Consider the following 21650-nt stretch of genomic DNA (forward strand, 5'->3'; position numbering starts at 1 on the left):
CGTGAAGCAAAAAAAATGAGATAATTTTTTTGGTATGTTAGTTTGTTCCATCTCCTTGATTACTAATTGATAATTCTATTTAACATTCTTCAGATGTGTCCAAAGAGTGATTTTAAAAAATTTAGAAATGCACAGGAAAATTTCTAAAAGGGTTAATCAATTTTAAAAATCCCTAACAAACCAGCTCTACAATAATTCTAAAATTCTAATGGTAAGCTTTTTAAACTGATAATAGAATATCCTCTCCATCTGAATCATTAAACTCCGTCTTTATGAATAATAATGCCTCCAGCCAGTTGGACATTTTTCCATTCATTATTGTCATTAATTTTTCCCTTCAAAATGAATCAACCGAGTCAATCGAGAGTGCAGTGCGTCCCGACGATGACGTGCGATTCTCCCCGATGGTATCTCACCCTCAATCGATAGTACATAACTAAAAGGATTGGATGAAACGCAGAAGTAGGCGAAGGGCCGGCGGGAGGGAAAGACCAACTGGAGGCGAAAGAGAGAGGGAAACGAGTTAGGCACTGGTGTTCCAGATCGAATCGCCGTGAGACAGCCGCGGAGAAGGCTCACACGAATGTACGTTTCTTCTCGTCTGTTATATTCACCGGTGAGATTAATTTATCCGTCCATCCTTTTTTCCTTCTCACCGCAAAACTCTCGACCTACCGATCGTAGAGACTCCGAAGTGGTCCTTACATAATTGATGGCTGCTCTCGGCAGAATGCCGACTCACATTAGAAACCTCACTCCATCCTTTTCCCATTGAGATATAAATAAATAGATGATTGGAATTTTTCGCCGATTTCGGGGAACCAGCCAAAAACATGAGACCCATTTTTTTTTGTCTGTGAAACAGATTTTTGTTGTCATGACGTGTCCACCAAATTTTTTTTCCAACAGTAAAACCCACTATGGCCCATCAATTAGTGTATAGTGACTCACAGATAATTCTTCGATTCAAAAATAAGTTGAAAAGTTTCGCCAACTATCTAATTAATTATCCACCTGTAGTCCGTTGTACCCGAGTCATTGGGGCACGATGGAGAAGGTGCAAAAGCCACGCAAAGTCCCCGCGGTGTACAGTATATTAACGCTATGTTGTTGGCCCTCTCTGCGAGCCCTCTCCTCCCGGTTTTAATGGCAAAAGTTTCCTTGGAACAAAGCGCCCCCGTCAGATTGCCAAGTTCGATTGAGTTCGTCCGATCGAGCGTAATGCCCAATAAGCTACAAACCAAGCGTGATTAATTCATCGACATTAACCTGAACGATTGATCATACAAGTGGACCGAGAATCGAGGTGAAATTAGAGGATTAATGATGTTACTTTGTGCTTCCAATCCAATTTGAATCACGAAATTAATTTTCATCCTGGATTTTCGAGTCAGATGGCTTCTGTGATAGACCTGGCTCACAATAGTTATGAGTTTTGCCCAGGGATGAACAATTAGAGACTGGAATGTTGTGTATGTTATTGTAAGGAAAAACAGCCGAAAATGGTCCTACAAATTTCCCATCAAGGGCAAGTGCAAGGATCCAGCAATATTGTCAACCCTCGGTAATTTCGTGACCTTCATGTCCTAAAGCTCGTGCCTCTCCATCATCTTATTACGTATTTTCGGTGTTTATTGCCTGCAATTTCCGGGTGTTCCTACCGACCACCTCCAATAAAATCGTCCTAATCCGCTAAACCTTCAAAATCTCTTTAATTTTTACTGCTGGTTTATGCAGACCCTAAATTTCTGCCGGTCCTTTAGTCGACGGAAAGTCAGACCTAGACTTTCCCAACCCCCACTGGTCAATCAAAAAAAAGATTGGTCACACATGTGCAGAAAAAAATATAAACAAGTCATTAACTTGGGAGCACGTCAGAAATTCAGTATCGAGACGATAAGGACTTTAAGCCGATTTTGTCTATTGGGCAATTTTAACCTTTACAGAAATCTCGGAGTCCGATAGAGACAGAGAATGTCACATCAAATTCAAATTAATGGTCAACAGTCACAAGTGACTTATCTCGTTTCGCTGCTTTACCACCGAAATAATGAACTTGTCGCGCATTTTTCGTCAATTTCTCACTCTCGATACAGTGATAAATAATCAACAATGAAATTGCTGACTCGCAGCGGAAATCATCAAAACCTCGTGAGTGGTAAGCTCCTGAAAATGGTACCATAAAGCCGAATAAATGGAGCGGGAAAATGCCGGACTAGAAAAGAAATAACTGAAATATAGTGCACGCTGTAATAAAATTTAAAGACGCATTCGTTTCTCTGTGAATTTACCGTACAAGAGGTCGAAGCGAAAATTCATGTTCTTCATTTCATGTTATTGGAAGACCACGAAAATACAACCTCTCAATTGTAAACACTCGGAGGAGGGGTGGTGCGTAAAAGTAGCATTTGCCCACTTTTTACCCTTTTACGATCACTTTTCCGATTACATTCGATGGGTTTCAGATACTCACGTGGAAGCCTCTTTACTACTGGCTATTTTTGTTCTGAAGTACGTAAAAGGACCTGATGAAAATGGAGGTTAAATAGAAAACGTGTTTTACGATAATTTGATTACTGCCTCCCTTTAATTGAATTTTCCCTGGAATTCTTCAATTATCGATCGAGTGTCAAAAATATTTCCATTATCGTGTGTAAAAGGATGAAACTGTACTGAAACAATATTTTTCCAAAATTCAAGTATTCACGAATATTTAAAAAATATATTTTTAACTGAAAACACGCGACCGCGCTGACAGTTAAATTGCCCCGATATTTATCAACAATTTTCACGAGTCGCTCGACGTATGACAATGCACGGCGCCCTTCATTGCGTTCTCGCAGTGCGAATTTTACCGCAACGTTTAATCTAGGTTTTCCTACACGGTAATAACTCACTTCAATTACCGAAGCTCAAAAAATACTCCACTTGTTGAAATATCTTTGAACTGGGGTCACAAAGCGCCGGGGATTAGGTACCACGCTGTCGCTGGTTGATTCATGATCCCGCATATTTCATCCCGGAAGGATTATTAATTAATGATCAGATGAAAAGAGGGGCGGTGGAGAGGGGGGGAATTGAGTAACAAACCGATGTTCCTCTCCCTTGTCCGCCGACGCTTTGGTCTAGGCGAAGTGGTGCCGACTCATTTGGCTCTTGAAGTACCGAGCGGGGTCGGAGATCACGGGGTAGATGCCACGATCTACGACCAACAGTATGACTCCGACCCCTACGTGACCGTACGTAACTTGTGTATGTGCATTACATCGAACTGCCATGAGATCGTGCACCATTCCGGACACATATCTCCTCGGAATCTCCTCTCATTGCATTTTCTTATTTATCAATTTATGGATTATTTTGTAGGGGTTAACCCATTGGCACGTCCTTTTGTTCTTCAGTGAAAATGTTAACCTAATAATTTTAGTTGAATTAAGAAAGAAAATTAATAAAGATCATTCACATAATTTGATTTGAATTTGTAACTCCCGTGAATTGTTAGGTAAATGTAAAATTTCATGATTATTTTTCCATAGAAATACCTTTAAATGTCATGACATTTTTTTTCTAACAATGTGACTGAGGCCTTGACATATCAATAGCCTTGACAACCGAAAGAAATTCCAAATTAAAAGATCAACACGGCAATTAGCGTTAATGAGTTCGATTTCGAAATATCAGAAACAAAATGTTGTATCGAAAGTGACTGGATAAAAAAATATTTGGAATGTGAAAAATGAACCCGTTACAGCTTCATCTGTTCCACAAATTTTTCCCCCCAGGACCAACGAGAAAAGAATGAAGATGAATGTGTTTTATCGACACGATTCACCGATTCATCATTACCCAACCGTAAAAAGAGATAAAAATAAAACAAGAAATTGCATCAGCCTAAGTCACGTCGTACGGTTATTAATTGCAATCGCAATCCCATCATTACATCCAGGCAATTATCACGGTAGGCATTTCTCATCACTTTGGACTGACGCACACGTCCGTCATTCTCGAGTGTTTAACCCACAACTTATTCATAAAATTATAAAGCTCATTTTCTGTGCAAACATTTTTTGACACTCGATCAATCAAGAGTTAGTAACGATCAGAACAATTAGAAATGTTCGATAGTGTCTGGGAGGAATGAATTATTAATGATTGAATTGTCGCGTCAATCGTTATTAATGGATTCGACACGGTTTTACGCGTTAAGTGGATCTAATCCTGTGTAATCAATAATTATGAGGGAATGTTTGTCATTTGGATGCCTACAGAGAATATTAAATATTATCATCAGGCCCATAAATAATTTTCCCGCGAACGTCAATTTATAATCATCTATGGAGACCATTTTGATCACAATTATTTTACCGTTCCATAAATCTGTACCACGAATAATAATTTTTCTTTTCTCTCAGAGATACTGTACCCTATCGGTGTAGTAATTTGTATTTTTTTGCCAACATATCCTCAGCTTTCTAACTACGCCCGCATCGCCCTCCCACCCACTGACGTCAGCAAGAAAGGACCCAACTCTTTAAAAACCGAATAACTAATGATCAAATTCTCCGTCAATCAATGCTAATGACTGCCAAGCGCTCTCTCGCGTTAAGTGGATTTTTCATCCTCCGTAATTAGTAATTTACATGGAATAAAGGCCGAAGATTTATGAAACATATGAGACATCAAATTCCCCCGGTTTTGACGTTGTTTCGTAATTCCTTTGTTATTCTTTCATTTTTATTAGTGAAAAAACACTACATGGGTGTAAATAATTGCCCAACATTTTCCCTCGTTCGTGCATCTTCCCAAGGGGCAGAGTAGTAACAAACTCGAGCGGGGGACGACGCACCGGTCACAGATATATCTTTGCAAACTCCAGTGTACCCCCCTCCCCCCCCCCCTCTTTCACCCATATGTATACCTATCGTTTGAACTACCTACGCGCATTCGTTAATTAATCACAATCGCCGGGCGATTACCACGGGGCGCGGCAATGAATCAAACGGTCTGGCCCCTTACTACAACACCCGACTGGCCGGGGACCTTTTAACCATTTTCGAACAGTGCGTGCAATCGTGGTAACGTTACACTCGGTTTACGTTACCCCGAGCGCCAGGATACTTCGTCTTCCTTCGAAATTATCTAACCATCATTTCACTTTTATTTAACATTTCGCAGTGAAAAAAAAATTCTGGTTTCGAGTAACAGTCTCGGGAATTTAGTGCTCTTCGATAAAAAAAATCATTGGGAACGAGCAGAATTTCTTGGGTTTAATTAACATCCATCAAATTCAATTATCCAAAATGGGAAAATAACGAGTCTCAGATTTCCAAATGTAAAAAAATCTCTCCAACATTTCCCGCCTACCAATCAACAGCGGAGATCCCAATAATTTTTCACCTAATGATGCCCTCACCGACACCCCACAAACATCGAAATTCTCATCAGAATAATTTTGTTATCAAAATGTTAAATCCATATTTTATTATATTTCCAGTAGCTCTGATACTTAAATTAAATTACACCAGTTCAGGAATCTGGTGCCGTGGGTTTTTAAAATGAAAGTTAGTCGACACGATAACAATTTTTCAAATTTCATCGGCACATACCAAATTACGTTATCTAAAATAAGGGACTAACGACTGAAAGATTTTCAAATATAAAAAAAATCCTCTGATATTCTCCACCCATCAATCAAAGAATAGAATTCTCAATAATCTTCTACCTCATTACCCTTTTTCAACCCCCGGCGATCCGAGAATGCTCATTAATATAATTTCGTTATCAAAAACTAACCAGTGATTGATGATTTTCCCAGAAGGCATGATATTTGAATCAAATTTCCTTTAACAATATCCGATGCGCCCAAACGACATACAATTTCATACAAATAAATAATTTGCCATCTCAGCTTTTACTTCGCAGAATTTTTTTCGGTTCGCAATCCAACATATTATTGACTCCGACATTTTAATCAATCAAGAATCAATTGTTCACTGTAGACGACACCCTCGTGGGCAACAATAATTTTCAGATGATAAAATTGTACATATCGACATTTCCCTTTACGGCAAAATAACTTTTCCTTTCCTGGAGCAACTGAATAATTGCAAACCCTAAAAACTTCCTTTCAACATGCACCGTATCGCTCAAAGAACAAAAATCCCACTAATCATCTGCCTAATTACTCCCACTCCAAGACTTTAAACTTCGAAAATTCTCATTAATGTCATTTCGTTATCAAGAAACTAAATCCGTTATTTATGACATTTCCGTGTAATAACAAGAGCTCTCGAGGAACTTCTACTCTGCGAGAAGGAAAAAAAAAACAACGAGAGGCCACCTAATGCCGGTATCTCCTGGGGTGACGTTAATGGAGATGTTTTTGTCAGGCTGTATAGACGGTGTAGCATTCTCTCTCTAACCACGCGATATTCCCCAACCCCTCCTTCCCTCACCCTCACTCTCTTTGTCCATCTCGAGTCGTCTACGTGTATGAGATACTCGTCAGCCCGGTAAACTTTGTAATGGAGCGATAGAACACGTTTCTGGACGAACGATGTGGGCCGTTTGTGAGTCTACGGCTACGTATCTCGTATATAAACCAACCCTTAAATTACATCAAAGCTCGGAGGGCCTTTGGTATTTCTTTTACTTTTTCAAAACACAACCATTAACGCATTATTTTTTTTTTCACCGCCCACCGTTCGCCACAAATGGCTGAGGGGTGAGTGGAGAACACAGGGGGATCTTTTTCAAAGGATAAAATGTTATATCGTCGTATACTTTTTGTCAATGTACATTGGAATTGTGAAATAATGTCTCACCTTTTTCAGATGACCGTGTTGCGTGCCAATAAAAACTACGGTAAAATCGCCAGTTGATGTTGCTGCTACGGCGGTCAATAGTGTATCGAATGTTAACACTGGAACAGCGGTCATTGGCTCCTGTCCACCCAATGGTGTGTTTACATCCAGGCCGCAGAAGTCCTCCGCAATTGTTTGGAGTTTCTGGAAATACAAGTTATAGTTTTTCGTTAGGTTTTCACGATGTTTCAGGAAGATTGATATATTATTTTTATGGGTACGGAGAACGGAGATTTTTGGCATTGAAATTATGCCAAATTTAGAGCCTCGTTTCCATCGAGTATTATTACCTGGGATCTTTGGTGCGATCCTTGGAAATGTCGGTTCAGTGACGATTCCAGGGAAATTGTAAAATATTTCCCTTGAAAAATCCAGTTCGATGAAGTCAATCCATGGGAACTCCATGGAAGAAACTTTATAGAGAAATTGTTGTGGTAGCACGAGAAAAGAGGCGGAAGGTAACGGTCAGGAAACAATTTTAGTGTTTCGTAAAACGCCAACATTTTTCCATATTTATTGTATTCACAATTAATTATTAGAAATTCACCGCCCATTTTCAGTTAAAAAATCGAGTATTCGTGGACTTATTTTGCTCCCCATTCATGAGGGATCACCAGAAGTGATTAAAAATCGAGTGCAGAGAGTTAGGGAGGCCATAAAAATATTACGAACCGATATATTGGTATTACAGCACTGAAGACATAAAAACTGCAGGCTGTAATAATCCATTGAGATTGATCTGACGTGAAAATGTGGAGTATGACTTGAGGGCATTTGTTGATGCATTATGGAGGAGTTCTGGGGTTACGCCACACATACGCGTGGCGCCTGAGTACCAGTTTGTATAATAAACGCTTGAGATTGTGGAAATGAGAAGGGGAAAATGGTAAAATCGCCTCATGGCTTCAACGCCCACACACAATTCAAATGCGGAGGATTGGCATAAGGGAGTACCCACCAACCTAGACACTATTTACATTCCTTGCTACGTTCACCATCAGGCTTTAGCGTGTTGTTATGCTGGGAACAATTATTTGCATTCTGACGGTCAAAAGGGGTGGGAAGAGGGTTGTGTGGAACGTAAAGTGCCCCTGGCCCCCTCCCGATCTCCGGTTTTTGCTTTCATGTATAAAGTGATTTTGGAGATGCAGAGATTCGCATGATTTTAGCAAAAAGGAGGACAAGTGGTCCCACAAAATACAGAATCACAAGCCTTCAAATCTCAAATTTCCAATTTCTTGAATTAGAATAATTAGTCAAAATAGTTATTATAAGTTATGCATAGGGTTTCAAATGTCGATGAAACCCTTCTATCTGATATATTTGGAAAATTAGGAGAGCTAAAGGTCTGTTTGGTGGTATTGTGCACTGAAAATCTCTCTGCCTTTGTAAATATACTATGGTTTTATTCCTGCATTACTGTTGTAAACCCCCTTCCACTCAGTGAATTTTGATTCTAAATCCCATTCCGGTTGATGCAACACACAATAACATTCGAATTTGTATGCAAATGTAATAGGTATTTTCACTCGAATTTCCTCTTCCTCTTTCCCGCTGTTTTACCCTCTTTTGTTGAGGGTGAAACAATTTGAAATCATTGTTCCTGGATGGTTGCCAAATCTGAGGTGAGCGTTTCTGGTAACTGAAAAGTTGGTAATATTCGCAGTCAATCCTGCAGCGCTGAGAAAATCCTGGTGTTACCACCAACATCTAAATTTGATTTCATCAGATGAATCATCAACTCGACAAAAATTGACGACTTTTGAAAAATTCTCTTCATATTTTTCTCAGGACCTATTGCAATGCAATATAATCCCTCAAAAATCGTATTACTTTAGAGACTAAACATTAATGACTTGATCAAATAGTCGCAATTTTTTTCTCTCTACGAGTGATCAAATCCTATTTTCCACGATTGATATAAAAAATAAAACGATTTCAACATGAGCCTAATACCCCCTATTGGAATTCTGTCTTCTCCCCGATAATCCCTGTCAAGCTACAAGTTCAATGACAGAATTTTTTCGAAACTTCAAAGCTATCTGCAATCGACAATAGACAGATTATTTGAGATTCCCCTGTGCGGTACAATTTCGACGTATTAATTATCCCTGGAATTCAAATCCCGTGTCGATTCACGTCTTTCACCGTATATTAACGGGGTGGCCAGGGTTGGGTAGTTATATGTGGAGAATTCAATGCGGCGTGTTCCCGACGTTCGATTACGCTGAGTGAACGCGACATCGAGTCGGTGTCGATAGACGGCACGTATGTGCGCGTATGTAATACAAGCAATTTTCCATCCTTGTTCCTCATTTTCCGGGGGCACTCCATCCATGAATTTATCGTCTCTCTCGCACACGATGGAATAGTCAGCAATGGGTGTAGCACTGGATTAAATCCAGTACGAAATAGTAGATGCATTTACGTGCGTGTGTGGGCGAGCACGAGTCGATTCTTAATTAAATACCCCGGAGATTAAAGGACGATATTTGTAAAGAGAAACTTTGGCTCATAAATTCCCGTGAAGAGAGGCGTTTTCGAATGATCGATATCAGATTGTTGGCTTTATCGAATTCCATTCAATAATTGTTTTCATTCGGCTGACAATGGGGTGAGGATAAATGAAGAGGTAATGGAGATTTTTGTTTTCATGTTTTTTGTTGAAAATTGATATTGGCGGGGAGGGGGTATCAAGAGGAGAGGAGAGTGAGAAGAAGATTGTCTATTAAGAAGAAAATTGCCATTCAATATAGAATGGAGTGCATTTTAATCGATACTACCCAGACAAATGTTAAATTACACTGTTGAAAAAACCGTTGATTTAATTTTTTTTGTTTTATGGAGAGTTTATTATTGAATTCCATTTGGGAGGAAAACAAAGAGATAACGGGATTTTTTGGTTAATACGTATCATTGTTATGGGTAATCAATGCCTTTTTAATTTTTAGGAAACTAACCACATAAAAATTGTGAAAAAAATAACTGGTTTTTTTTCGATTGTTTCATTTGCTATAAAAATACTGATGGAAGGAACAGTAAAACTTCAAATGAAGGACTTTATTGCATGAAAATGCGCCAGTTCTCTGGATGTAATTTTCAAATAAATGCAGGCTTCAATAAAAATTGATGAAATATCCATTATTTTGGACCATATTGTTTGTCATAAAAATATTTCCCCGAAATATCCGAAGGGATAATTCCCTTCTCTCTCCTCCTTTCGGAAGTCCAAAGAACGCTACGTGGAACTCCACCCATTGCAGGATCAAAAATATTTCTCCTTAAATCCTGTGCTCATTATGCAGTTCATATGAAAAAAAAAATCATTCCCATGAATGACTAATTCTATTAAATATCCATAAAAATTTCAAACAAAAACTGTTACTCGATTCCACTTGCCTGTGTGTAATTTGAAAATGAGTGCAAAGGACGATAAAATAGTTGAATTAATATTGTAACGAAATATCTATTACTGTCGTTCATTCCATCAATCATGAAAATATTCTTTATTTTAAATATTCGAGTGGAACCATGGCGCCAACTCTCCGCACGCTCCCTCATCGATAGTATCGAATTTTTCCATTTTTCCCGCTTTCATTTTCCCCATCTATACCCACACCCCAGGTCTCGTTTTGTCCGTTTTATTATTTATACTCCAGCGAGCATGAAAAAAATGGCCGATTGAATGACCAAGCCCCGTGAGATCGATAGTGTCACGAATACTTTGTATGTGTGCGCCAGCAAAAAGAGAAATGAAATAAAAAATTGTTATAATTGCAGTGGCGTTTGCATATAGGTGAAAGGCCTCTTGTCTGTATTTATATTATTTAACCTGGGGATCTGTGTACATGATTACCATCGCAGTGCTCCACTCTGCGTATGTACATATTGACGGTGATAGAAAATATGTGTATCGACGGCTCCATAACTTGTTCACAGTGTAAATCATGCAGCAGTGTCATTTCTACTAGAGTTGTAATGCCTCTATCTCCATCTGCATCGTAATCAATATCAAATCGCTTTGCTTTTTTTTTTCACGGCAGTTGAAATAATAGAGTTCTGTTTTATACGTTTCTTTGTGACGGGGCACATTAGCACTCATTAAGGAACATGAAGGGGAATAAAAGTACTTGAAAAGAATGGACGAGGGAAATTTAATTAGTCAGAGCTGACATCAAGGAGGAAAATGTCTATATTCAAATCTCAGGGAATTCTACTAAATGACAGTTCTATAATGGAACCTTCAGAGAAATTGTCATTCAAAAATGTCGCCTTTGGATGACTGCACTTTCGGCGAAATTGTTCCAGGAAAGGTAGACAAGGTTTGGCGACGCCCATTGATAATTCGCAATTGAGATTTTTTTTTTAATACCGAATATCAATGTTCAATTGCGAGTGTGAAAAATTATTTGTACTTCAATTGTGTAAATACGTTTGACATGAAATTTCAAATCCGTTTTCACTCCAATTTAATTCAACGGCATTGCCATGAAAACTCCTGTCAGATTATTCATGAAATCTCAATTATTTCCTCAGAGTGCATTCTGGATGGTTCCATGGAGAACGTATGAACACTTCTGAATGTGCTTGAGAAATTCAGACGTAAGTTGCGAAATTTTTTGAACGAATCCCGAGAAAATTAATTACGTGAGAAAGAGCCAGTGTAAACGTGTAATCTTTTATGATCAAAAGATGAACGCTCCAGCTGGGGGAAGATTTTACTGACTTCAATCTCAATTAGTGGATGTAGTTGTTCGTCTGGAGCGATGTACAGGAAATTCCTATTACTTTGGGCCATTGTCAAGTTAAATCCGTCGAGTGTCCTCGAGAGAGGTAACTGCCTCTGTTATTGATTACTCGCCTTGTCTGCTCTGAATTTTCGGGGGAGTTAAGGAGGTGAACATTGAGAGTTTTGGGAGAAGTCAATTGTGAAATTGTTGATGGAGTGGAGGTGGCGGGGGTGAAGGATTCCTGGAGAAATTTTAGGGTAGGTTTGATACTTGAGAAGCTCGTTTGATTGATTAGTTTATGAGGTATTTGAGATACTATTTCAAGGAGAATTTTGATTGATTGTTATTTGCCAAGTGATTGCAGTGAGAAAATATTTTTTTCAGAAATATCATATTCTTGATATCCTTTTGAAACGAGACCATCAAAAATGAAATGATAATTAAATGTTAATTCCGTCAGCTTTATGTTCAATGGACTACGTTAATGTCAATCATGTCAAAGAGAATGATAAATCAATAGTGAATAATGGAAATGAAATATTTTTAGCAGCGAAATACTGACTCGTCTGCCAGATAATTCAACGGGAAATCTGGTGGGTACGAGCGCCTGTTTCCCCCGTTACGTCTAATTAAGCCAGGTTTGGTACAAGACCCACCTTTTCCCCCTACATCTTGCTTACCATAATGACGTTGTTTATAATTACTCTGCGCTTTGACATTGCCAACCCAATTACAATCTTGCAAAGGTGAGTGAGAGCGCGTATCAGTCTCAAAATTGTTGTCGCCAAGGGAAGTTGGTTGCGTATTTTCGACAGACACCTAATTACGTATTTATAAAACCCCGTTAATTATGTAATTTCCCTTTAATTAAAATTCAAATTGAGCTAGGTACTTTTGGAGAATAAAAATATAACCATTCTGCTAGGTTTCATTTTTCCAATTAAAAAACCTCATTATTTTATTCTTCTTTTTTATTCGAAATCCTCTCAGATAGTGAGCTGCTCTGCACTCGGGAATTTTCGGCAGGAAACCCCTGAGTGTCATCAACGACATTCTGATGCCCTGGTGAGACCTCCCAGGACATGACTCAATCGAAGAAATGTCATTTACATGATTATCTAACAAAAATATGTTTTTCCCGCTGTTGACGTTTTAGATTTCGTGGAAAAATCAGGAGATCAGGGGAAAATTACTTGACCGGCTCAGGTAAAATTTCCACCCCCTTCAGACTCATTGTTCAAAATTCCCTAACAAGTGAATCAAACAGACACTCGTGGTACGTGTTGAGACAGTGGGATCGATGGCCCACAACGAGTGACTCCAGTGTACATGACACTAATGGACTACGGGTATTTCAGGGAATAATTCGTGACACTACGATGCCAAGTCCCCGATATACCGTCGACATTCGGCCGATTACATGCGCTTATAACGTTGAGAGAACACACGCTGGCAACACGTTTGTGCATACTGTTTAGAGGGTTTGACCATTCCCCGATTCGTCGATCACAATCCCCCATTGGGGGATGAATAGCGAGAAGGGGAGGGGTATAGTGGTTGCCATTACACTGACGGGTATAAACTCACTCAGTTGCCCAGGCAGAGGCCTTGATACGACATTCGTGCGTCATTCCTCTTTTCATTGGTCAATTAAATTGGTTTTTTCCAAGTTACGATGAGCCATTGTCATTCTAGGAGATTTTTTTTTTCATATAGTTAATGGAAAAGTCGATGGTGAGGGGGACTATGCAGATGTTTTTATTACTCAATAATGCAGTTCTCATTGATCGATCAAATGAAAATACCCCCGGAGAATATATTTGAAAAGCTCGTCATGGGAGGGGGACACATTTCTCTAATGAGAGACACAGCTGATACAGAAAATTTATAGCAAGAACGTTCTGATTATAATCGAGAAAAAGCTCATGCTTTGTCAGAAAATATTAAGCTCAATTTAGTGGAAGAAGATTCGGAATTTAATTTAAAAGAATAAACACAATTTGCTGTAACAGAAGATATTCCAAATTTTATTTTGCAAAATATTCTCGAAAAACCCTTCTCCGAACATATCTTCTACTGAAAATTATCCTCAGGTTCTGGATACAAAATTGTTTTTCCCTATCATCGTTCCAACGTTTGATTCTACTCCCCTCAGCCTCCGAAAACTATTTGCTCACCGTAAAAAAATACTTCCGACAATGTAATCACCGAATCTTCCAAGCCCATCACCATCAGCACATCCAGCATCCTCGAACTTTAATGTCCCCACTCCTGCCATGGCCTTCAAGGATGTGACACTGGGTGATAAAACCCTCTAAATCAATTTTTCTCACTCCATCGATCTTGCTCAGTGTTAACGACACAGATGAGAATTCAAGTAGAGATGGGTGCGAAGAGCTGTTAACGATATAAACCAACGTCCCGGAAAGTTCCAGAGAGAGAACGTGTACGCAACCGCGTGCCCACGTCAGGGGTTGGGGGGGCAGTGAGGGTGAAGGGAATTCCCAGGAGAGGATAAAGAGAAGAGTGAATAGTGAAACTGTGCATGGGCGTTTCATGGGGTTGAGGATGGTAAAATGGACGATAGAGTGAAAGAGGGACAACGGGTAAATGTGCAGGAGGGGTAGGGGGTTGAAAAGCCACTCGGTGTGCGGCACGAGACATGAGTGTACGGATTGGAAGGAAACGAGGCCGCCACTGGCAGTGGTGAAGAGTCCCGTGTCAGAGTGCGACCACTAAAACCTCATTGAATCGGGTAGGACGAGAAAAAGGGTGGTAAAAAACAAGGGAGGGAGAGGGTGAAAAAAACCTGGTCAAACTCTACCCCTTTATTCTTTTTTTCACCCACCTCAAACGCTTCAACGATACATATACCTTGGGGTAAATAAAAGGAGGAAAAAATGGTAGTGGACAAAACAGACACTAGAAAAGTTGTTGTTTTTTTTTTCATCCCAAACAAGCGACAAAAAGTGTGATTATCGGGAGAACCGAGAGGATAATGATGATGAGAATTGTTTCATTCGACGGCAGGGGAAATATCCCATTCCAAATGGTACTTCGGAGCTCTTTCAGATGTAATACTTTTTCAGATAGGAAAATGTTTTTATGATGAGGAATATATTTTGGGGAAACGACACGGAAACTACTCTAGTTGGAGGAGTTATTTTACTGCGGAGGAGAGCGGAAGTTTCAACTTTATTGCGATGATACTGATTTAGAAAATTATCATTCGTTCCAGAACAACTTCAATTCAAGTCGGAAAACTTGCAAAATAATGCAGGATTTTTTATCAAGGGCGTGTATTATATTGTAGTACTGAACTTGGACTGAAAGTTTTCTTCTGTCAAAGTCACAATATCACTCCCAAAAGTTGAAGTGATTTGTTTTTCTCAATTTACCACATGTTTTTCTCCATCGAGAAATAATGAAGCGCTGAGTCTGAGGCTGAGTAAACATTTTTATCGTTAAATATCATCCAGCAATAGACTGGCTGTCAAACAGTGAAAAAAATATTGTTCACGGGGACTTACATTTATATCGAAAAATAGCCATTATATAAACGGTTGAATGTAGCAAGCGTGAAATCTTTTGCTGACCACCGAAAGCCAGTTGGATAGGAGATTGGCACGCGCTATCGTTTACTCAAAGTCTCAACGTTATACCACGGGGTTCACAGGTATCACGTTGAGTGGACGAGGACACACGGGATATTGTATGTGCGATCGTGAGGAAAATGCGGTTTGAAAATAGGGAAGAGAGACAGTTGAGGTTGTAAAAATCGAATGCTGATGTACGGCGAGAGAGGAGTGATGGAGATTGGGGTTGAGGTATCGGAAGCTGGTGGAAGCCTCTGGGGAGGAAAGAAAAACAGGTGAAAAGAGTCTAGCGTGCAATTTTAGGTGTGCGAGGATGTACGTCAAAGTCTTATCGTTTCGATTTTTTCCGTAAGGGTGGGGGGAGGGAGAGAAGGGCGCGGTTCGATGGGCCAGTCGGAAGTCGTCCAAGCCTGGTGGCAACGGGTGTGTGCAATTTTCCCGGAACTGCTCGCAACCCGTCCCCTACAATGTTTCCCTTTTATACCCTCTATATCCATTCCGGCTCCCTTCTACACGTCCTTGGGGATACTCACTTCCATCTGCAGACCCCCACCTTTTCAAGGGGTTTCCAAGCGATTCTTAAGTTTTTTTTGCTTTTTATATTGGTATCGATCTTTTGGGGAAGGGACGAGGAACTTGTCGCGTCTATTGTGTTATTGAAAATGGTCTTTGTACGGAAGAAAATGGAATAATGCTGAATGTTCGAAATAACGGCGAATGTCTTAAATTTACAGGGATCTGCTCTTTCAGAGAGAGGGGCGTTTTCCATTGGGAATCTGCGATAATTTTGCGCAATTTCTCTCCGCGTATGTACCCCCGATAATTGTCACTCCATTCAATCCCACCGAATTTACCTGATTCCCAAATAAAATCCATAAAACTTTCATAGCAATAATAGATCATACAAAAATTTAAAATGTTCAACTTGATATTGTACGAGTGATTATCCACTACTGTCCTTGAAAATCCAAAAATTTCTACTAAATGATGATTATCATTATGATAATCATCAACCCGAAAAGGCCAACATATCAAACACAGTCAAGTCCTCCATTACCCAGCCATTCCATTCATCAAAATCGAATGTACTCTCAATTCCCACTAATGTCCACGATATCAGATGTCAATTATCCATATCACCCCGTGGAAATAATCAATAATTTAATGTCACAGGAGGGGGGGTGGAGAGGTGGAAAGAGGTCGGGAGAGGGGTATAAATGGCGCATGCCCACGACCTCTAAATTTTGCTCTATGAGATAATGCCCAGTGAGACTATAACGCGTTGCAACCTGAAACAAGAGTGTCGCTCCTCAAACTTGTACGCCTGATGGTAATTCATTAGCATAATGATTCGTTGGCGAAAGTGTACACTTGCCTATGGGTTACTACGGGCATTATAACATGTGTCTGTATATCGGTTGTATTCCACAAAGTTCCTCAAGGGAACCGGGAACGAGATACCTCCAGCTCCCTCCCCTCATTGCCTCTCATTTTCCCTCAACTTACTGTATATAATCTGCCCTAACCCCCGCCTTTACCACCCCTTTCGCAGCCCAGTGAAAGCACCCCCATACGCCACTCTGTCGCCACAGGGTCGCTCACTGCGCTCTCGGGTCTTGCAATTTTAATGAACGGCCAACTAATACATGCTCCATGTTAACGGATTTCCACGTTTTCATCCCCCAACCCGATGTTTTTTTATTTAAGTAACCAGGCACCTTCGCTTTACCGCGTAAAAGACTGGGTAAACTCTCAATTTGTGCGTCGTCATTAAAAAATCATTACCGACTTTCAACGTTTTTTTTTTTTTCAACAACACTTCTGAGCTCTCTGGGGATGCGTGGTCTTCATGATGGGGTTGAGGATTTGAGAGTGCTTTCAATGTTGATAATTCACAAAATTGAGGGATCTAAAAAATTAGAATATGCGGAGTGGAGAGAATTATGGGGGTTCTGAGGTTTGGGGTGAATTTCAAATTGACAGAAAACTGTTAAATCTCTCATTCAAACAATTCAGCAAATTATTACGGCAGCATATGAGCGCTTCAGTCCGACGCGAGGTACAATGAAATACTGCGGACGAGTGGATAAAGTGGTTCGTAGTCAGACCCAAACTAGAAAGCATTTCCGAAAGCCGGAGTAACCCGAAAAACCTGAGATATTCAAATCCCAAACTCGGAAATAAATTCTCCGCATAATTTCATCGGTATCCGGAGTAAAATTTTTATTCAAAGCATTTTCAGCCAAGAGATATTGCCTCAAGGCAATCCCCTCCTGGATAAAGAAGGAGGAGGGAATGGTATACACAAGCGATTTGCGTCGGGGAATTCGGTGCCCATTGAGCGAGGAAGGGGCGGGGGTGGGGACGAGGGGAAAGAGTTTTCTGACGTTGAAGCGAGAGAATAAGAAGGAAAGTCAGTACTGGGGTATTTGGAAATGGTTGTTGGTTGACCGACGACCAGCGAGACACTCTATCACTCGTGTTAGAGAGAACGGAAATAGTCTCGACGATACTTGCATTGTCTATCGACTCTGAGGATGGGATCCCGCTGGCGCATGCGCTCGTACACCAGGGCTTCATCACCTCGGGGGAAGGACGAAATCCGGTTGAAAGGACACTGAGACCTGAGCGAAACTCCTGCTCGAGGTTGTGTACACGATTTGAGGTTCATACGATAGAGAGTGAGAGAGAGAGAGAGGAATACGAAAAGCGCCAACGGCGAATATACAAAAATAAATGATAAAATTCGAAGAGGAAAGGGACGACATCCGGCGGAATGAGATATTTGTTGTGGTTGTGTACATTCACTGCAAAAGCCCTTTTACGAGAAGAGCGTGCGCAAAACAATGGCCCAGGCCCTGCAAATGGTTTCAGTGAGAAACCTTGGGAGAGAAAAAGGGATAAAACAGAATGACCCAGGGGTACATAACCCGCACGTCTAGCACGTCTTGTTATTTTTATGGTTTTTTATTTTTCCTCTGTTTTTTATCCTCCATTTCACCATCACGTGGGATAAACCAAGACGCTGGTGGGTTATACACGGATTTAACTTGCCTGAAATTGTACAGAGTATAATCCCTTGTGAATTACTCGGAGAGCATTAAAATGTTGAGTGGAGAAAGAAAATATTTTCGGACAAAAAGCTATTTCGGAAAGGAGATTAGGGAATTGGTTCATCACGGTGGGAAACATGAATGAGGAGTAATATGAACGGAGCCCACATTTTGTTCCCAAAACTAGTTGGGTAAAATATTAATATTATAAAGTTAACACTGCGAAAGATTTTTCCAATAGTTTATAATATTCCGAAATGATCAGAAAATTCTAAAAAAATCCATGGAATTCATGGGATATTAGAAAGAAAGCCCTGAAAATTCAAGGGAGATTGACAGCACATATTCATTTTCCCATCCGCTCTATCCTTTCGAAATTATTTTATCTCGCCAATAACAGTTTCCGGTACGAAAATAGTAGCTTCATATTAAATCTTGCGACTGTCATTTGTTCCACGAAAATTATAAGTGTGACAATATGCACCTCATAAAAACGAAGCCCCATATAACTCTCTCTAGAACAACTGTGTTCATTTAAAAGACATATAAAGGTCTCACGCGACCAATTACTCCCTTTGCTGATAATGTTCTCTTATGTCCACCCATAAATCTATTCAATACCGCAAGAAATCAACTCAACGAATATAATTTTTCCGCAGGACATTTTTTTCCTCTGACTGAAATTCCAGCGATAAAAATCACTAATGAGTACACCTATTCTATTCAGTATTCATTATCATTAACAATGATTTATAGATTATGAAAAATGGACGACATATCTCCACGTTGTGCACTGAGAAAATTTTTTTCCCCCCAAAAGTGATAATAAACTTGTTAAAAATGTTTTCATCCCTCATTGACAATATTCTCCCCAAATTAATTGATCACAATCTGTGAAAGATCAGCTAAATGGACTCGTTATACAAATGAGGACAAAACGAGAAAGTGGAGGAGACGACGTTGAGGCAAAATTTATTTTTGGCAGAGGGCCAAGAGGGAGTCAGAGGCTTGTGGTCGGTGTCGGGAAATTGCGAATGGGATATCGAGTTGACTCCCATTTCTCTCAACTGTGGCGAAAGGTTCTTGTGCCCATCCCCGAGGGGGCCGGAAGATGCTGTAAGGCTGTCCCTGAAGATGTCTCTATACCCAAAAAAGGGATGGGAGGAGACGTACGGGGGATGAAGCTGCGAAGTGGAGAAATTGGGCTTCTGATTAAAAATACATGTTACGTTGTATATTTGAGGGTGATAAGGCGTGAGGTACGTAAAAGAGGGTCAGGGGGAGGGATTGAGGGTGCATTTGGGGGATAAGGTATTGAACGAAGAGACTCTCATACAACAGGCCGTGGCTTATAAACCCGGCTTAACGTCCACCATCCCCAACTAGGGGTTACTAACATACCTTTTTTTATATTTGCCACTACCTCCCTCTGTCGCATGGCTTTTTCCACTCTTCCTTTTATCCCTCGTTGCCCGTGTTGCCGAACCCTCTTTCCATATTTTTTTTTCCACCCTGAATTAACTCACACCCGAACTTGTCGACACCGGAGCTGTGAATCCCGTGTAATTCCAACGACCATCTGATTGCGTTGATTTTTTAGGGCAGATAGGTCTATGATTAATTCTTCGCTTTTTAAACACTGAAATTAACGGAGAGAGTGTTCACGAACAATGAGAAGGGGAGGGGGAGAGATGTAGAGCACGGTAATAATCACATTTTATACCATTTGATAAAAATTCAAAGATAAGTAAATAAATAGATAAATAATGTCCACCGAAATCATCAATTAATCGTGTAAGGAAAGGAATATTTTTTGTGGAAGAAAAACGACCATAAAATTACCAAAAAATTCCAGGAAAAATCCATCGAAAACCCAAAAATTCATGAATGCTGTTGAATGCCATTCATTCAACAAAAGCCCACCTATGAAATTCCCTGTGAACTCTTCTGAGAATTGTATATGGAGTTGTCAGTCGAAATGACATTTTCCACCGAGTCCAAATATTTGTCTTTTCATCTAAAAAAATCCAGTGATTAGTTGTGTTCTGAATGTGTTTGATGTGGTCGTACATATGGATGGTATAGGAGTAGTGCAGTGTCATGGATACACACTGTTTGAATTCGCACATACACGACGGACAAAGCCTCTAGTCGGGGGCCAATGGCTCGTATCACGTTGGCTTTTCGGAGGTAAATTACAGTTTCAACGCATCAGGAATAGAGCGTCAAAGCGTGCTATACGAGATAGGATACTGAAGGGTGGATGTCAAAGGGGTTTTGGGGCTTATTGAGAATTGAGAGTATGTAAGCAGAAGAGGTGTGTGAATACCAATACTTGTCAATGGAAAACACGGAATCTCATTAACTTAATTTTTATCGACGTGTCACATGCTAATTTTGAGAATCAAAAGTTCGAGACAAGAGGGAAAATGCACCAACAGTAGCTGAGAACTCACGATATTCTAATCTGAAAAGTCCGCTTGTCTTGAGGAAATAATTCCTCAGACGTCTAAAAAACTAATTGCATGTTTGCTTATCGCTAGAACTAATTAAGGAGGAAGTACTTTGACGGGAAATTTTTTCCCCTTTTTTTTTGTGACGTTATATTCTGGCATTTGTTACAGTTCATTATTTCCGAGAATTGCATTGAAACGTGGGCACAAGAAAAATAGAAAAAAAAATTATAGAAGAGAAATTGTCTTGGGGAGTTTAATGATTTATTACGTCATAAAGAGTCGAGTCTTAATTTAAGATAATTTTGCAGTTATCAACTTTTTTGGCTAACGTGGACTTTTGATTTTTAGAAACATCGTCATTTTTCCAGTACAAAAAAAAACCTTATCCCTAGTGATTATGACATGGAGTAGTCATTAACACTTTCTGCACGGTTTATCGCATTTTTCACTCCCCCTCACCATCATATTTTCAATAGAAATATCGCTCCTTGCACCATGAGTTCAGCAATCTATCGTTAATCCGACGATCCCTACCCATCTCACCACCGACTTGATCCACAACAGATTACAACAAAATGATGGAGTAACTGTCGTCAAGATTTATCCTCTGAACCACATTAAAAAATAATAATCATGTTTTGACGAATTATTCTGGGTTATTGGAATCGTGAGGGGAAAATGGTAGAGCCAACGGTATCCTCGATTCTTCATCCCCCGCGGGCGGTATAAGTTCACTCACCCCGATGAGTCGGGTCGCCCAGGACTGTCGACGGGCCTGGCATACACTGCAAGGAAGTGACGCCGGAGGGAGGAAAAGATGAAGAAAGAGAAAAAAAAATAGAGAGAGAGCAAACTTTCTCTCTCCCTCGTTCTACTCTCCCGGGACTCATTCCCGTTGATTCGATCGACAACTCCTCCTTTCTCACAGTGTTACTCCTCTTTTGGCGCAGCC

At 40.0% G+C, this 21650-nt stretch overlaps 1 protein-coding gene across 2 annotated transcripts in view; it reads right to left on the minus strand.

The window, feature by feature from the left end:
• LOC135172819 (plexin-A4) overlaps positions 1 to 21650 on the minus strand; it is a 150334-nt gene that overhangs the window by 32837 nt on the left and 95847 nt on the right. For both annotated transcript variants that reach the window (XM_064139212.1, XM_064139213.1), the window contains exon 3: positions 6825 to 7007. In XM_064139212.1, the coding sequence (XP_063995282.1) occupies positions 6825 to 7007 (183 nt within the window). The remainder of the gene's footprint in view (positions 1 to 6824; positions 7008 to 21650) is intronic.

The sequence above is a fragment of the Diachasmimorpha longicaudata genome, chromosome 2, assembly GCF_034640455.1.
Source record: "Diachasmimorpha longicaudata isolate KC_UGA_2023 chromosome 2, iyDiaLong2, whole genome shotgun sequence".
Lineage (NCBI taxonomy): Eukaryota > Metazoa > Arthropoda > Insecta > Hymenoptera > Braconidae > Diachasmimorpha > Diachasmimorpha longicaudata.